Source organism: Macaca mulatta, chromosome 3 (genome assembly GCF_049350105.2).
Source record: "Macaca mulatta isolate MMU2019108-1 chromosome 3, T2T-MMU8v2.0, whole genome shotgun sequence".
Taxonomy (NCBI): Eukaryota; Metazoa; Chordata; class Mammalia; order Primates; family Cercopithecidae; genus Macaca; species Macaca mulatta.
In genome coordinates, this window is record NC_133408.1 from 84,923,545 (window position 1) to 84,940,367 (window position 16,823).

Consider the following 16,823-nt stretch of genomic DNA (forward strand, 5'->3'; position numbering starts at 1 on the left):
CTGGCCGGAGCTCTAGTGAAAAATTCTGCAAGATTGAGCTCTTGCTATGTTAACAACAACTTGCAGTCATGGATATATTTCTGAAATCTGTTTCAAGGGAATTCATCTTTTGGTTAAAATGCCCGAAGCCTAGCACTAACCCAGTTCTGGGCACATAGTAGGTGCTCAACAGTGTTTGCCACATGGAATGACTTCCAGGGATGAGGGTAGTAGTGGTGTTATTTATAGCTCCTTGATGATTATATTTAGTTAATCGCATTTGCTCAGAATGTTTCCTATGCTTAGGTCCTGCAGGGTGGCATAAGGGGTAAGTGGTATTCTCACGCAACCAGAGAGAAGAAAAAGGCTGGATGAAGAATGGGAACAATCACAGTCATTCAATATCTCAGGCTGGAAGGTTCCCAACATTCAGAGTTTATTCCAATTTAAAAAAAAAAACAAGGTCTTCACCCTAAGCAGTCATTCAAGGGCTAGTAGCCAGTGTTTAACTCTACCTTCCTGCAGCTCTTCTACTGGATTCCTGCCAGATGTGAAATTCCCCATTTCAAATGCACTAGTGCAATTCACTAAAGAAAATCAGTCCCTCTGGTGAGCTGTAAAGCTGTCCTTATGGCTACACCAAAGGAAGAGTCAGTTGTATTCTCAGAATATAGAAATAGACTGAATTTGAAAAGATGAAACAGTCAAGGTGTTTTCTTACAATCTAAGTTGTATAGTGGCATAGGAAAGTACACCTGGAGTTTAACGAGTGGGTAGTGATAAACTCCAGGCTTTAAGTCCTCAAGAGCTTCATTAGACTTAACAGCAACTTGTAAATGGTCCAGGAGGTCCTAACAGTTCTCAGTGTGATCTATATTGAGATGTATGGGGGCTACAGAAGAAGAGCAAAAGTAGAATTATGAGGCATATTATCATTCTTATTTTGAAATCTGTTTAGCATTAAATGGAATATTGGATGATTCTGGAGTTTTCTGTCCTATTTATACTTTTCATGTTTTTCTGTGATATTATAAAAATTCACTGTACAATTATAGTTCTTCAACATGACATACTTCAGCAACTGGCTAGTCTATATCTAGTTACTAGGTAGAAAGATGTTTCACGTTCATTCATTCATTCATTCATTCATTCATGTATGTGATGATTAAACACCTATGTGGGTGCTGGGAGTAGGATGATAAATAAGACAGAGATCCCTATCCATGTTGGCCTCACTGTTAATCTTCAGTCCACTGTCTAACCTCTACCTTTGGGTCACTAGAATGAAGAGAAGCTTCTCCATCAGGGGGACAGCAACCTGGCTTCCAGAATAGATCACTGGCTTCTGGGCCTCAAATGGAGAAGATAGAGAACCACAAAACCTAGGATATGTCTGGAGAGAACCATGGTTATTGTATTTTAGAGAAAGGAACCACACGTATACACTAGCCTAGGACAAGACATGAAGTTCATGCTGAAAATACCTGGGTGGATGGAGGAAGTGATCTCAAATCGGAATTGCAGCTGTCCACTCACATGATCTGTTGGAAGCCTGCGGCCAAGTGTGTAGCTGACCACCCTATCCCTAGAAGGAAATAAGCACCATCACAGTTCTGGTCAATATCTCTCCTCATAATGACCATGCAGTGTGCTTTCTACACCAGTGGGTGAGGCAGGCAAGCCCAGGGAAGTCCTGATGTGCTCAACAGCAATACAAAACTGCAAGGAAGTCCTTATCGAATACAGATGCCCCTCGACCTACCGTGGATTACGACCTGATAAACCCATCAAAAGTTGACAATACTGGCAAGTTAAAAATGCATTCAATACATTTAGCCTACCAAACATCATAGCTTAGCCTAGCTTACCTTAAAAGTGCTCGGAACACTTACATTAACCTACAAGTATGCAAAATCACGTAACATAAAAACGAAACTATTTTATAATAAAGTACTGGATATTTCATGTAATTTATTGAATACAGTCTACTGTAGAGCACGGTATCACTTGTTTACCCTGTGATCACGTGGCTGACTGGGAGCTATGGCTTGCTGCTGCTACCAGCTTCACAAAAGTATCATGCTGTGTATCACTAGCGCAGGAAAAGATCAAAAATCAAAATTCGATGTATGGTTTCTGCTGAATTCATTGTAAAGTAAAAAATGATTAAGTTGAACTAACCGTCTGTATCCTAAAGCAGGGGTAGGCAAACTACAGCCCAAGGGCTAAATGTGGCCCACTACCTGTTTTTGTGCAGTTGTGACATTTTATATTTTAAATGATTGGAAAAAGAAACAAAAGAAGAGTAACATTTTTTAGCATGTGAAAATTATATGAAATTCAAATTTCAGTGTCCATAAATAAAGTTTAATTGGAGCACGGTCATACTTGTTAGCTTACATATTGTCTGTGGCAACTTTCATGCTATAATGGCAGAGCTGAGTAATTTAGACAGGGACTGTGGGCCTCGCAAAGCCTAAAATATTTACTACCTGGCCCTGTACAAAAAAGTTTGCCAACCTGTGTTCTAAAAGAGAGAGAGAGAGAATAAAAAAAGACACGGATGTCCTTGGTCTGCTTTTCCTGTGCAGATTGCCATTTTCCAAATATGTCTTCAACGATGGACAGTGCCAGCAGATACATATCTTGTGGTATATATGTAATGTCTAAGAAAGGATGCTGTCATGGTTACTGGAGAGTCTGTGGGCGCTACAGAATGGCACCTGCTCCAGGATGAAGCAGAGCAAGACTTGTGGGTTGGGTTCTCTGACTTGAGACTTCCACTTAACACCAACCGCAGGGCTCCACATGTAGGGACCCCGAGTCTCCACCCTGGACTTTCGTGCCATCCCCTCCACCCCCTCAAAGCAATTTCTTAATTATAAAAAGAAAACTTTCTAGAGGCAATCAACCTGAAACTTTGCTATTATATTTTCATTAACAATACAGCTTCAGCAGAGTAAATTGCCCCTTAACTTGGCCTAAATAGGAAGAGTGACCACCTTAGGATATTCAGGAGTTAACAAACCCAGGGTACACAGTAGTAACAAACACATAGCCCCAAACCAGTTGTTATTCAGATGACTCTGTATTTATTCCATTTATTAGTTTGTGACATGAAAATAAAAAGATAAATCACTGGCTAATAGTGTTTTAATGTTTCTTTCTAGAAAACACTGGCATTATGAGATAAATAACAAGCCCCTGACTTAAAATTGTTCTTTGATAGGCCATGATTTAGTGTTTGGAGTTCCTCAGAAGTCCATTAAGTAAAGCATTATATGTAGAAAAAAATAGGAGGAACCTCAGTATTTTGTCTATTTAGAAAGAGCCTTTGGTCAATATTATGAAGTACATCTACTACGACCATAACAAAGACATCCCGAACCCAAAACTTAATTGAAATCAGGGGAGGCCTAAAGACAATCAGACAATGGCACAAAAATTACATTTATTATGCTTTGCATTTACTTTCCGGGCTTTTCTTTTTTTTGCTTTTCACTCACTCAACAAATATTTTTTGAGCCCCTGCCACGTGAAAAGTGCTGCAGTTGATACAAAGCATTTCATACATCGCCCCTGCCTTTAAATAGCTTATGTCCAGCTGGGGGCATAAGGTAGGACCACTAAATAATGGTTCAAGGCAGACAGTGACACTTCAATGCCAAGGTGAGACGGTTAGAGTTAGAGGCAGAGAGCCAACTGAAGCCTGGGATTTTACAGGCCAAGGAATCGAGGTAGGATTGGAAATCAGAGTGCGTGTGTGCCCGGGGGGAAAGGTGCAAGTATCTCAGGGCAGGGAGGGAGCCGGTACAGGTGGAGCCAAATGTTTCAGAAGCCATCGATGCAGGGGGCTTTATGGGGAGTACATGTGCTGAGGGCAGAGGGAAGCTGCGGTGCAAAGTGGATTCACTTTTGTTATGGGTGCACTCTGGGGTTCTGCCATAGCTCAGGCTGCATGGCCACTGCTTCCATGGCCATCACCCCAACACTCTGCTCCTACCCACGGTGGGACACCTCCGGAAGGGGCAGCACTACAGAAGTGGCCCCCAGGGGCTGTGGAAGCAGAAGGCTTTGGAGGAGGAGCTGCTCTGCCCCGCCACCAGAGGGCGGTCTGTCATCCCATCAAAGAGGGTGGGAGGAGAAACACCTCCATGGCTTGCTGTTGCCGCCTCTTGGAGAGGTGTAAGCTCAATCACGCTCGATCTGTGCTCTCCATTTCCCTGGGTGGCAAGAACACTGGGAAAATCATAGCTAACCTTCTTCTGGTCGGGGACACCCTTTTCCACCTCAGAAACTTGCTTTCAGCTGGGGATGTGCCTTTCCACAGTGGGAGGCTGGGAGAGCGGGACAGTGCCAAGAAGATAGGAGCCGGCAGCTTGGACTTAGGAGAGAACTCAGCACGGGAGGGCAGAGGGGCTCTGCGGCTGCAGCGAGCTGGAGAGAGAAGTTCTGTTCCATAGGTACAAATTGATATCTAATGCATGCTGGGCAGCGGTGCACTAGGTGCTGGGGTAGAAAGAATTCCACACAGCCCCTGTTTTTGTTCTCCAGCCCACCCCCTGGCAGAGGTGCTAACAGCTGTGAGAGCAGCCAGTAGGGCAGAGAAGGAGAGAAATGAAAAGCGTGGCCCACAATAAACCAGAGAATCAGTCCCAGGAACCCGGAGAGAAGCCTGTAGTGCAGGGATGGCCCTCGGGCTTTGGAGAGACACAGGTAAGAGTCGGACCTCCGGCTGGATCTCTGCTACCCACAAGCCTTGGGTTTACATAATTATTGATCCTTTTGAAGCCTTGTTTCCTCGTGGAGGAATGGTGATAATGCTGTCACAGAAGCATTATGAGGACTAAATGAAATAAAAAAGATCACAAGGAATACCATTTTCTTTTGTGTTCCTACTATGTGCCAGTGACCATGTTAAGTTCTTTATGTACACTTTTTGCCTGTTTAATCCTCACAACCATGAATGAGAAGTGCAAACACTGCATGTGATATGTGACTGCAGCTCCATAAACTCAGCTCCCTTTGGCTGGAGAGTTCGTGGCAGGCCTCTGTGCACTCCGCTGCCTGCACACCATAAAGTTCCAATTATTAATAAATGTCTTTGTGATAATTATCAGTGATTCCAAAGTCCTTCTGATAGTCCAAAGAACTTTAAATTAAGATACTTGGAAATTCTGCATATTTTTCTCATTCTTTTGCTATCTTTGTAAGAGTTACATTGTATATAAGTATATATTTATCAATAGAAAGCTTTATTTCGTGTTTTCAAATGTAGTCCCTGTTACCTAAAGAAATACAGATTATATATAGGGCTGTTATCTGGTCATAGTCCACTTTAATGAGAACCATGAGTGGACATGAATGTGTAAGAGACAAAACCGAAACCCATTCTCATATGCAATTGAATTCTGTGAGCATCTTAACTGCTGTCATTCCGTAAGAATCATGCTTTCAAATTCTCATCCATGTTATCTAGCATGTGCAGATACTAGTGTCCTCTAAGTAAGACACTCTACCGTAGTTACCCAGTATTTCATCTTGTTACGGAAATGTCACACATGATTAAATCTTACATACCAGACTGATATATGAATGAAAAAATATTCTTCATAGTAAAACAAACTTGAGTTTCTACCTGTACAGAAAAATGTCCCATTGACGGCTTCTTTTAATACTGTTTAATAGTTTTAATAGGATTCTTTACTCTCTTGGGTAAGTAACCAGTGTTACACCATCAAGTGGAAAGGGAAGGGTTTGTTTAATCGAACAAACACTTATGTTGGCTCAAGCAACATAATTAGTAGGAAAAGCCAAGGAAATATAGTGATAACATTTTGACTCTCTGTGAGACTATACTATTGCAGACTACAGGCCACCTTTGGGCACGGCCTGTTGGTGGGAACCTAGTGATAGTAAGATCTCAGTCACAGGTTTACCCTATGGCGTGTCTCTCCAGGAGTCTTTGAACGGGCATCGACAGCTTTCCCAAGAAACGCTTGATGATGGGACGGCTCTTGGCAAACTTGTCCTTCACCTCAATTTCCAGCACGTCAGTGGGCAAGGACACAAAACTGAATTGCTGCAATGAAAGAATATGTCACATCAATTAACTGAGAGGTTGGAGGGCTGGCCAATTCCCAGTCCATCTGCCTTGATGCTGTCACTGTAAAACACCCCAGCTATAATATACATATATATAAAGGGTCTTAGAAATGCTGTGAACCCTGTTTATTCAGTAAATGAGGGGCAGCGACAAGATGCTTCCTCAGGGCTTAAAAACAGGCTTATTCTTTGAGATTCAAACAGTAAAATCAGCACACTTTAAAGAGAAAGAATGCCACCAAAGCCTCACCATACTTGATTGAAGGTATTATCATACGTAAAGAAAGAACAAGCACAAACTCACCTGTAATTAAGAAAATGTACTTTAAATCAACAATGCAATATAGCTTTTCATGATTATGATGGAAGAGATTTCTAGAAGTTTGGTAATACCCTGTATCCTTGAGAGGGGGAAGAGACAAGAATTCTCACACTGTTTTGGTGGGAATGCAAATTGATTTGACCTTTGGGAAGGGAACTGGCAATATTTACTGGCATTTAAACTGCAAATCCCTTCAACCTAGAATTATATTTTTAGGGATTTCCTTCTGGATTAACTTGCGCAAGTGTGCAAAAGATACATTTAACAGGGATGTTTATTGGAGCATTACTAACAATAGCAGAAGACTGAGGAAAAACACAAAACTGTTTACAAAGAGGAAACTGGTTAAGTGAAGGCTGATAAATCTTTGAAACTGAGAACTCTTCCATCGTTAAAAAGAAAGGGGTGAATCAACATGCACCAACATGAAAAGACACCCGAGAAATGAAGTGATAAAGCAAAGTGCAGAAGAATACAAAGAGTAGGATTCCATTTGTACTTTGAACTGCAGAGAAAACGTCTAGAGGGAGACGCTCCAAACTGAACTCCAGGAAGTGGGCTGGTAGGGGAGGGAGAAAGCAGGTCTTTTACATTTTACTTAATTTGATTCTAAAGTATTCATTTGTTAACTGGGTGTGGTGGTGGGCACCTATAATCCCACCTACTTTGGGAGACTGAGGCAGGTGAATTGCTTGAACCTGGGACGTGGAGGTTGCAGTGAGCTGAGATTGCACTACTGGACTCCAGCCTGGATGACAGAGTGAGACTCCATCTCAAAACAATATACACAAAAATTTTAAAAAGTATTCATTTGTTAAATAGTGTACGGTGTGACTTTTAAAATAAAACAGTAACAATTAAAGGAAGACTGTGACCATCAGAAGTTGGCTTGGTCAATATTAATGTCAGGCCTCTGAGCCCAAGCTAAGCCATCATATCCCCCATGACCTGCACATATACATCCAGATGGCCTGAAGTAACTGAAAAATCACAAAAGAAGTGAAAATGGCCTGTTCCTGCCTTAACTGATGATGTTACCTTGTGAAATTCCTTCTCCTGGCTCAGAAGCTCCCCCATTGAGCACCTTGTGACCCCCACCCCTGCCCGCCAGAGAACAACCCCCTTTGACTATAATTTTTCACTACCTACCCAAATCCTATAAAACGGCCCCACCCCTATCTCCCTTCGCTGATTCTCTTTTCAGCCTCAGTCCACCTGCACCCAGGTAATTAAAAAGCTTTATTGCTCACACAAAGCCTGTTTGGTGGTCTCTTCACACGGATGCGCGTGAAAATTACAAGTGTAAAAAGGAGACACCAGAAGGTAAAGGTTGGCATTGGCCAGCCCAAACTACTTGGGAGGAGAAGTCTTAATTAACATTGAATGTTACAGTCGCCTTGATCAAAGGCTGTGAAACACCTGAAATAAATACATATTTTCTTTTATTCTGATGAATCTTAACAGCAACCTTTTTTTTTTTTTTTTTTGAGACAAAGTCTACCTCTCTCACCCAGGCTGGAGTGCAGTGGCACGATCTCGGCTCACTGCAAGCTCCACCTCCTGGGTTCATGCCATTCTCCTGCCTCAGCCTCTCGAGTGCTACAGGCACCCGCCACCACGCCCGGCTAATTTTTTGTATTTTTAGTAGAGATGGGGTTTCACCGTGTTAGCCAGGATGGTCTTGATCTCCTGACCTCATGATCCGCCTGCCTCGGCCTCCCAAAGTGCTGGGATTATAGGTGTGAGCCACCACGCCCAGCCTAGCAATCTTTTAACGTTAGTTGATTTCTATTTACAGAGATTAAATATGTTGGGCATGCTAACGTAAGTATCTTCTTTGTGGCAGTCAGGATGAGCTGGGGCATGCTGCACTAACAGCCAACTTCCAGGTCTCAGGGGCTTCAAGTTGTATTTCTTGCTCACATTCTCACTGTGGGCTGATGGGGCAGCCACCCTCTCAAGCATTGTCAGTTACAATGACAGAGGCAAAAAGAGCTCCCCCTGCAAATAAGTATTCACTTCCAAACACAGCTCCTCAGAACTAGACACAGGCCCCAGCCACCCTCAGGGAGCAGGAAGTATAATCCTATAGAGTACCTGGGAGATGGACCGAAGAAATATTTGACAAACAGTGCTAATGAGTTCCACAGTAACCATGAGGTACATCTGATTGCCATTATAAATTAGTTTTGGTTAACTCCTATATAACTCCTAAGAACTAATCATTCCCAGTACTAAGAAAACTGAATTATGGGCATGTCAAGTTTGAGGATCAAACCCAGGAATAGGTACTACTCTAAAAAGGCCTTCCTAAGTGAGAATCCAGCCCTGCTGATTGTCTCAGGTCCTTAAAACTTCTATATCTTTGGTCCAGTTATTCCATTCTGGAGTGTATTATAATATATCTTCTAATCTAAATGCCCAACAATAGGTTAGGTACATTGTGACATGCACAAATAATAGTTTATACTTTTCTAAATTATAATAATTTATATATAAATATGTATAATTACATGTAACACTAAATGCTAATGAGATGGAAAATGCTTGTTTTACAGTGTTAAGTAACAAAATCAGGACAAATACAATTCATGATCACAATAATATGAATTGTATGAATAAAAGAAGACTGGAAAAAATTACAACAGATTTTATAACAGTTGTTTTACCAAGTAAGAATATATTTTCCCCCATTTCCTTTTTCTGTATTTTCCACGCTTTCTATAATGAGCACCTATTATTTTCACAAGGAAAAACATAATCACCTTTATTAAAATGAGACTATTTCTACCCACAGTAGCCTACATGGGACACTGAAGTTAACTTATCAAAATGTATTATTAAACTTAGTGGGAGCTTCTGGGTTCTTTCCTCCCTCCACAACTCTCTTCTTAAACTCTCTTCACACACCCACCCCTTCATCCCAGACACCGACCTCTCTCCCCACGAGGCCCTTGTCTCCATGCCGTGGTTACTGGAGTCCATGTAGACCCCCAGCTAGGTCAGGTTCTGTTAAGAACTAGTGAGTAGTCCTGAAAATGTAAAAGTCTGTCTGTTTGTGGACAAGCTACCTGCACCCATGGGCCTCAAGCCAGTATCATGGATTTCACCTGGCTACCCTGACTTGGCCTTTACTTCAAGGCTCCGAAGGAGAAACTTTGGAGTGAGGTAAACTCAGTTTTATTCCTAGCTCTGCACATCCAAGTTTTGGACTCTGTCATTCACAATCACTCCAAACCTCAGCATTTTCACCTGTAGAATGGGAAAAGAAGGCCCACGCCATGTTAGACCAAGTTTCTTCCCTCTCCATTCCTATTCTTTCCAGACCCCACCTGCCCCATGATTTACTATCACCTTCTCCTTTTGATTCTCTGGTTATTGAACTTTCTTAAGTTTACTAACTCATTTCAGCTGGCTCTTAATGACCAGTAATCCTATACGGCTGTCTGTAGTAATCTATAGGCTTATTTCAAATGCTTAGCATGCAGACAAAAGCTATGATTATCCTATTACTAATGCCCACTCTTTGTTTCCAGAGAAACGGCCACTTCTTGGTTAAAAGACAAATTTGTGAACTATATCTGCAAAAGGTTTTTTTTTTTTTTTAAAGTATATATTGTTGCCCTGAGCCCTCTGCTGGTTTGGGAATTTTATCTCCTTGCATCTTACCTCACTGGTGAAAGAAAGCCAGAGTGGAAATGACAAAGCCAATCCTGGGCATCCTTGGGGGTCTGATGTCTGGCTATTTTCCATCTTTGTCCTTTACCTTGTGATCTGAGCTTTTCAGAGCAACTGTGACACATGCTTGGGCCAACCAGTGAATAAATGGCTCCTCACCTCCTCACAAGCTGTGAAACTGTCCTAAACAAAAGACTATTGACACTCCGGTCAGAAAAGAAAGTTCCTTAGGTCATTTCTTCATCAGAGTCTGAATTCTCTTTCTTGGCTTCACTTTAGGACTCAACTGTCAGATCTTTCCAACTGAGCAGCAACACCAGGAAGACAGCTGTACAAGGCCCACTGCTGGGGCCACTATGAGCAAGCATGATGCATATAGTATTCCTACAGGGTCAAGGGCCCTTCTGGCTAAAAGTAAAGCTTTCTTTTGTTTAAGTGCAGGTGTTGGGATTCTTACCAGTCTTTCTTTGACCAGTGGGTCTTAGCCTTGGTTCTCAGAATAATCTGGAAGCTTCCACAATAGTACCCATTACTGGGTCCCACTCTTGACTATATTAGATTCCCTTGAGAGAGCGGGACACTGGTAGTGTTTAAAGGTTCCCAGGTGACTCCACTGTGCAACTGGGTGGAGAACTACTGTTCTCTCAGTAATAATCTATTTTAATATCAAATAATGTTACAGTTAGGAAAATATTTCTTACACCAAATCTAAATCATCCTCTGTGGCCTCAATATTTAGTCCAATGATCTGTAAAGCATTCTTCAAGCCTGGGTTTAATAGCTTGTTTTTTGTTGGCATTCTTATTAATGGCAGTGGATGGAAGTGGATCTCTACCCATTAGATGCCAGTGACACCCGCCTAGATATGACAGCCAAAAATGTCTCCAGTCATTGCCTCATGTCCTTTGGGGAAACAAAATCACCCTTGTTGAAAACCACTGATGTGCTCCTATCATATTCAGTCTTCCAGAGAGATATTAGGGCTGGTGCTGCAATATAGGAGGATATTATTTATTTTATTTGTGTTGTTTACTCAATAGGCCATTTATAGAAGTACGATGCTTAACTTATTATATTCCATTTTGCTTCAGAAAAGATCTGAGGTAGATCGCCTCTAAAACAGAACTTTTATAAATTGAACTTAATGAAATTAAAACTGGGTAACTAACTAAAGGAAATATTTAATTGGCAATTAAGTAAACTGGTAGCAGTTGCATAATGAGCAATTTAGGCAGAGATTAGGAGAATGTTGGTAAATAAAGGGGGGAAAGTTGTTTCCATTCATTCATAAACATTTGTTGGGCACTGGCTCTGAGCTGGGTGCTGGGACACAGCTACCACCCATCTGTGCTGGAGTGCTGGGGCCAAAGCCTCCAACTCTAGACTTCAGAGTGTTACACTGCAGGCAGACAATGACAAAGCAGAAGATACTATAGTAAGGCTTCCCAAAGGCCCAGCACAGTGGACAGGTAGAGATGATTTCCCAGAGAAAATAATGCTTTAACTGAGTCTTAAAAAATAAACAATTGGCCAGGTGCAGTGGCTCACGCCTGTAATCCCAGCACTTTGGAAGGCCAAGGCGGGTGGATCATGAGGTTGAGAGTTCAAGACCAGCCTGGCCATGATGGCGAAACCCTGTCTCTACTAATAATTACAAAAAGTAGTCAGGCATGGTGGCAGGCATCTGTAATCCCAGCTACTTGGGAGGCGCCTGTAATCCCAGCTACTTTTAGAGGAAAATTGCTTGAACCCGGGTGGTGGAGGTTGCAGTGAGCCAAGATCGTGCCACTGCACTCCAGCCTGGGTGACAGAGCGTGACTCCGTCTCAAACAAACAAACAAACAAAAGAGCAAGTATCGGTGGGATGAAGAAGGGGTGGGAGGAACATTCCAGGTAGAGAGGTGCCATGGGCAAGGGCTGAAGTTCACAGAGTACATGAACTTTCAGTTCCCTTGGGGAACTGAAAGTGGCTTACTACATCTGGGTCATATTGAAGGATCTGGTTGTGGATGAAACTGAATAGATAAGTAGAATCCAGACCATGAACAGCCTCCTGGCCAGAGCTTGGACTTATCCTGAAGGCATCTGGGAGCAACTGAAGGATCTGCACCATGCAAATGATATACTCAGATCTGCAGTGTAGAGAAGTCACTGCGGCAGTGCTGAGGGGTGGCCCATAGATGGGTCAGGCCTGGAGGGGCAGATCAGGTAAGGTAAGCGCAAAGTTGGGGTCGGGGGAAGACTAGCAGGCAAGGAGAAAAGGGTGGCAGAGTGTGGACTGGTTAAATGTCAGTGAGAGTTATGGCACGTGGGGGAGGAAGAGGTCACAAATTCCCAAGCCTGGATTCCCAAGATTGAGAGCATGTGGGAACATAGTAACATAGCTAGGAATGCAGAGAGGGGCTGAATGTGTGTCCCAAAGCAATGAAGGAACAGAATGATGGAAATGGGGGCCTGGGTATGTACAGAAGACTGTACAGGGGCTGGAGGGCTTGTGATATTTTAACAAGATCTAGGGTATAAGTGCAGGAATGGATGGCTCGTGGTGAATGGAATTGAAGGTCAAAGAGATTGCAGTGGTCAAGGAAACTATGAGTCATTCATGTCGACCTTGATCATCTGGAGAATTGTAGGTCTTGGGCATTGTTAAAGAAAAATAAAAATGGGGCTGGGCATGGTGGCTCATGCCTGTAATCTCAGCACTTTGGGAGGCCGAGGCGGAAGGAATGCTTGAGGTCAGGAGTTTGAGACTAGCCTGGCCAGCATGGTAAAACCCCGTCTCTACTAAAAATACAAAAATCAGCCAGGCGTGGTGGTGGGCGCCTGTAATCCCAGCTACTCAGGAGGCTGAGGGAGGAGAATCATTTGAACCCAGGAGGCGGAGTTTGCAGTGAGCCAAGATCAGGCCACTGCACTCCAGCCTGGGGGACAGAGCAAGACTCCATCTCAATAATAGTAATAATCATCATCATCATAATAAAGAAAAATAAAAATAGAGGCCACAGTCTAGATATACCCCAAGGCCAACTGCCCATTACCATGTAACCCAAACTTGTCATCTTAATTTCCCTGAAAGGTTCTTTCTAATTACAAACACAAAATGTAAGCTTTAACATCCTTCTCCACAAGATTCAGCGAAATTAAACCAGCCAGCTATAGACAAATCGTCTTAAACAGCTCTGTTTTGCTTGAAAAGAAAAATGATAATGTATAACAGCCAATCATGAAAAAATTCAAAATACTTCCTCCTTTATGCTTTATGTTGTAACTGCTTAGTGGAGCTTCTTACCACTTGGTTTGAAGTCTCCCAGATTGTAATCTGTACTTTTTGTGTGACAATAAACTTAGCAATTTTTCCTAACTTGATCTGCTTTTATTGTTGATAATACAAAGGGAAGATTGTGCCATGGGTAGAAAGAGTTTTACTGGCTGTGGCAGAGTAAATAGTGGGGACCCATTATTGCCTCAATGTAGCTAAGATGATTAAGAATATGGATGTGAGGGTGATGCTATAATCAAAAAGGAGAAAACTTCGTGAGAAATTTCAGACGTGAGTTAGAAAGTATTTTCACTTAGTATTTTCATTTAGGGAGAGGTATGAGAAAAGATGACTCCAGTCTGTGAGAACAGAGGTAGAATGATTCATTTATGCACACTCATAAATTTATGAAATTCAGGAAAGGTTAAGGATGGAAAACTGGTAAGGAAAGTTAATTTGATTTGGGTTGTGTGAAGTTTGAAGGGGTAGAGGATATTCAAGAGTCAGGCAGGAATACCAATCAGAAGTGGAGATTAGACACCTCACCATGTGGAGCAAGGGTGGTCTTAATTGTGTGATATAAGTCACGACATCGGTTAGACTGGCATCTAGCTTTGTCTCTCCTCTCTTGCAGCCAGATATAAACGGGGGAAATGAAACACAGGTTTCATTCACAAGAGGCTGCCTGGTACCATTCAGCCAACACCATTATTTATTACTAATGGGAATTAAATGGACTGAGCTTGGTGCTTTCTGTGTAAAAGTTGTCCCTGGAGGAGAAAGAACAGGAAAGAAGCAAATGGAGCATGTGAACTACAGCTACTTTTCCTTAGAACCTTGCGATGTATGTGACTTTCAATTCAGGTGGCACTAGTCATTAGGTTTAAAAATGACATTCAAAAATAGTGCTGTCTAAAGTCAAGGACAATGATAGACAACTCCATTAGTAGAGCAGGAATTGAATCAGGAGCATTCTTCCCCCATCTCGCGAGCAACATAACAGCGTTTTAGATTAAGAAGTGGTGCCCTTGGAGTCTGGTCATGGGAGAAGATCTGCCCCTCCCAGTAGTGTGTGGTTTGACTCTATCCTAGGAAGGAAATGCCAGAGACCATACTGACCATACTGCTGAGACGTAAGCCTAACTGCAGGGAATCTGCATATATACATATATGGAAAGTTTATATTTCTTCTTGAAATATTTGCATAAGAGCAAATAAGCTGGATTTTCTTTTCTTTTCTTTTTTTTTTTTTTTGAAACGGAGTCTCGCTCTGTTGCCCAGGCTGGAGTGCAGTGGCCGGATCTCAGCTCACTGCAAGCTCCGCCTCCTGGGTTTATGCCATTCTCCTGCCTCAGCCTCCCGAGTAGCTGGGACTACAGGCGCCTGCCACCTCGCCCGGCTAGTTTTGTATTTTTTAGTAGAGACGGGGTTTCACTGTGTTAGCCAGGACGGTCTCGATCTCCTGACCTTGTGATCTGCCCGTCTTGGCCTCCCAAAGTGCTGGGATTACAGGCTTGAGCTACCGCGCCTGGCCAATAAGCTGTATTTTTGTCAAGCCTTCACCATCTCTCTCCATATGAGAATCCTCAGCCACAAAATAGAATAATAATATTTTTATTTATAGGTACTGCTATGGCAAATTAGGCCAATATTTAGTTGTAACTTGGGAGAATGGGAAGTAAGATCTCTGTGTGTGTGTTTAAATAGGTAATATGTATATAATTGTATATTATATATAAAAGCGTGTATATTATATATTTGCATATTATATATCTGTACATACTTATATATATACATATACACATACACATATTACACATATATGTATTCTGTCTATATCTGTATCCATATCTATATTTATATCCATATGTATATCTCCAATCTTTTACTTCTGGAGATGATTCACTTAAACACCTATAAAGAAAGCATAGGATTGGATGAACAGACTGGAAACTAAGAACAAAATCTGCTGTGTGATCATAAGCAATGTTAACTGATCTTCTTGTGCCTACTTTAAAGTACCCAGAACACGGAAGGAAGAAAAGAGCTATTATTCTAACTTTGCCTTCTGCACATGCTTTGTTGGTAAACTGTCATCATCCATGATGCTCCTCATCTGCATATCTTGGTCAACCTCGATCAACCCTTGGTCAACCTTCAGGAGCCCAATCAGTCAGTGAGTCTAAATTTTCTTCCTCACTCCAGAGTCCATTCTTTTCTCTTTACTTCCACTGCCACTGGTCTAGGTGTGGGTCTTGTCATTGCTTGTCCTGTAATAACTTCTTAACTGGTGTCCCTGTCTTCAGCTTCTCTCTTACAATTGCCAGTAAAGTTACATCTCTGAAACACAGAAAAGCTTCGTACACAGAAACCACACGCGACGAACTGAGCACAATGATAAATGAGGAAATGAATGAATGGCAACTTCCTGTGGTAACTGGATAATGATACTGCAAAAATGGAATACAATCCAAGGTTGTGGGTCAGCTTAAATATACTCCTTTATGCATGCTAGATGGCACACTCAAAGCCCAACTCATACCAGTTATTGTTTTGGCAGAAAATCTAAGGATTATATTATAGTGATGGACTTCTCTGAAGAGGAGGCAAAGTGACTCTTCATCTGGTGTGGGGTGTGGCCACCTACACAGGTTGGCACTGAAGGATAATAAATGTGGTAGAGAGAATTCTGAGATGGTCCTCAAGATTCCTGCTCCCTGTGTATACACCCTGTATAATCCCCTTCCACTGGGTGCAGGTGGGGCCCGTGAATGTGTTGGATGCCAAGCTGTGATTAGATTACCAAGCAACTGGCCTTGAATTAATCAGTCAAAGGGGAGATTATTTGGGTAGGCCTGAGCTAATTAGATCAACCCTTAAAAACAAAAAGAGTGGGCCCTGTCTGAAGTCAGAGGGACAAATGTGAGAAGGATTCAATGCAAGGGACATTCTCCATCACTGGCTTTGATGATGGAGAGGGTCAGGTGTCAAGGATTGCTCTGGCCAATAACTAGCAAGGATCTCAATTATGCCAACAACCTGAATGATCTTGGTAACAATGTTTTCACCAGACAAACCCCTAGATGAGAACACAAGTGGACTAACACCTTGATTTCAGCCTCTGAGATCCTGAGCAGAGAACTCAGGTTGTGCCCAGACTTCCGACCTATAGAATTGTGAGATAGTAAATGGCTGCTCTTATAAGTTACTAAATTTGTGGCAATTTATTACATACTGATAGAAACCTAATGCAGTAGTCTAAATTAGGGCAAGTAACAGCAGAATAGAGATATATTTTGAACAAATATGAAGTTACTTGTTGACAGTTGATGTTTAAATCAGTATATGATGTAGATCTCTGAAACTGGTTTCTATGTGATGTTGACAATTCTAAGAAAAAGAACTCTGAAGAGAAGTACTAGGTTAAAAGGGTGAAGAGATTTCTTTACTGTTAGGTGTCTCAAAGCCTTTAATTATACA

The 16,823-nt window shown here is 42.0% G+C and overlaps 1 protein-coding gene across 5 annotated transcripts in view; it reads right to left on the reverse strand.

The window, feature by feature from the left end:
- Positions 1-16,823, reverse strand: part of HECW1 (HECT, C2 and WW domain containing E3 ubiquitin protein ligase 1) — a 458,832-nt gene that overhangs the window by 117,820 nt on the left and 324,189 nt on the right. For all 5 annotated transcript variants that reach the window (NM_001265810.1, XM_015133529.3, XM_077994791.1 and 2 more), the window contains 2 exon segments: positions 1,464-1,564; positions 5,919-6,061. In NM_001265810.1, coding sequence (NP_001252739.1) covers positions 1,464-1,564; positions 5,919-6,061 — 244 coding nt within the window.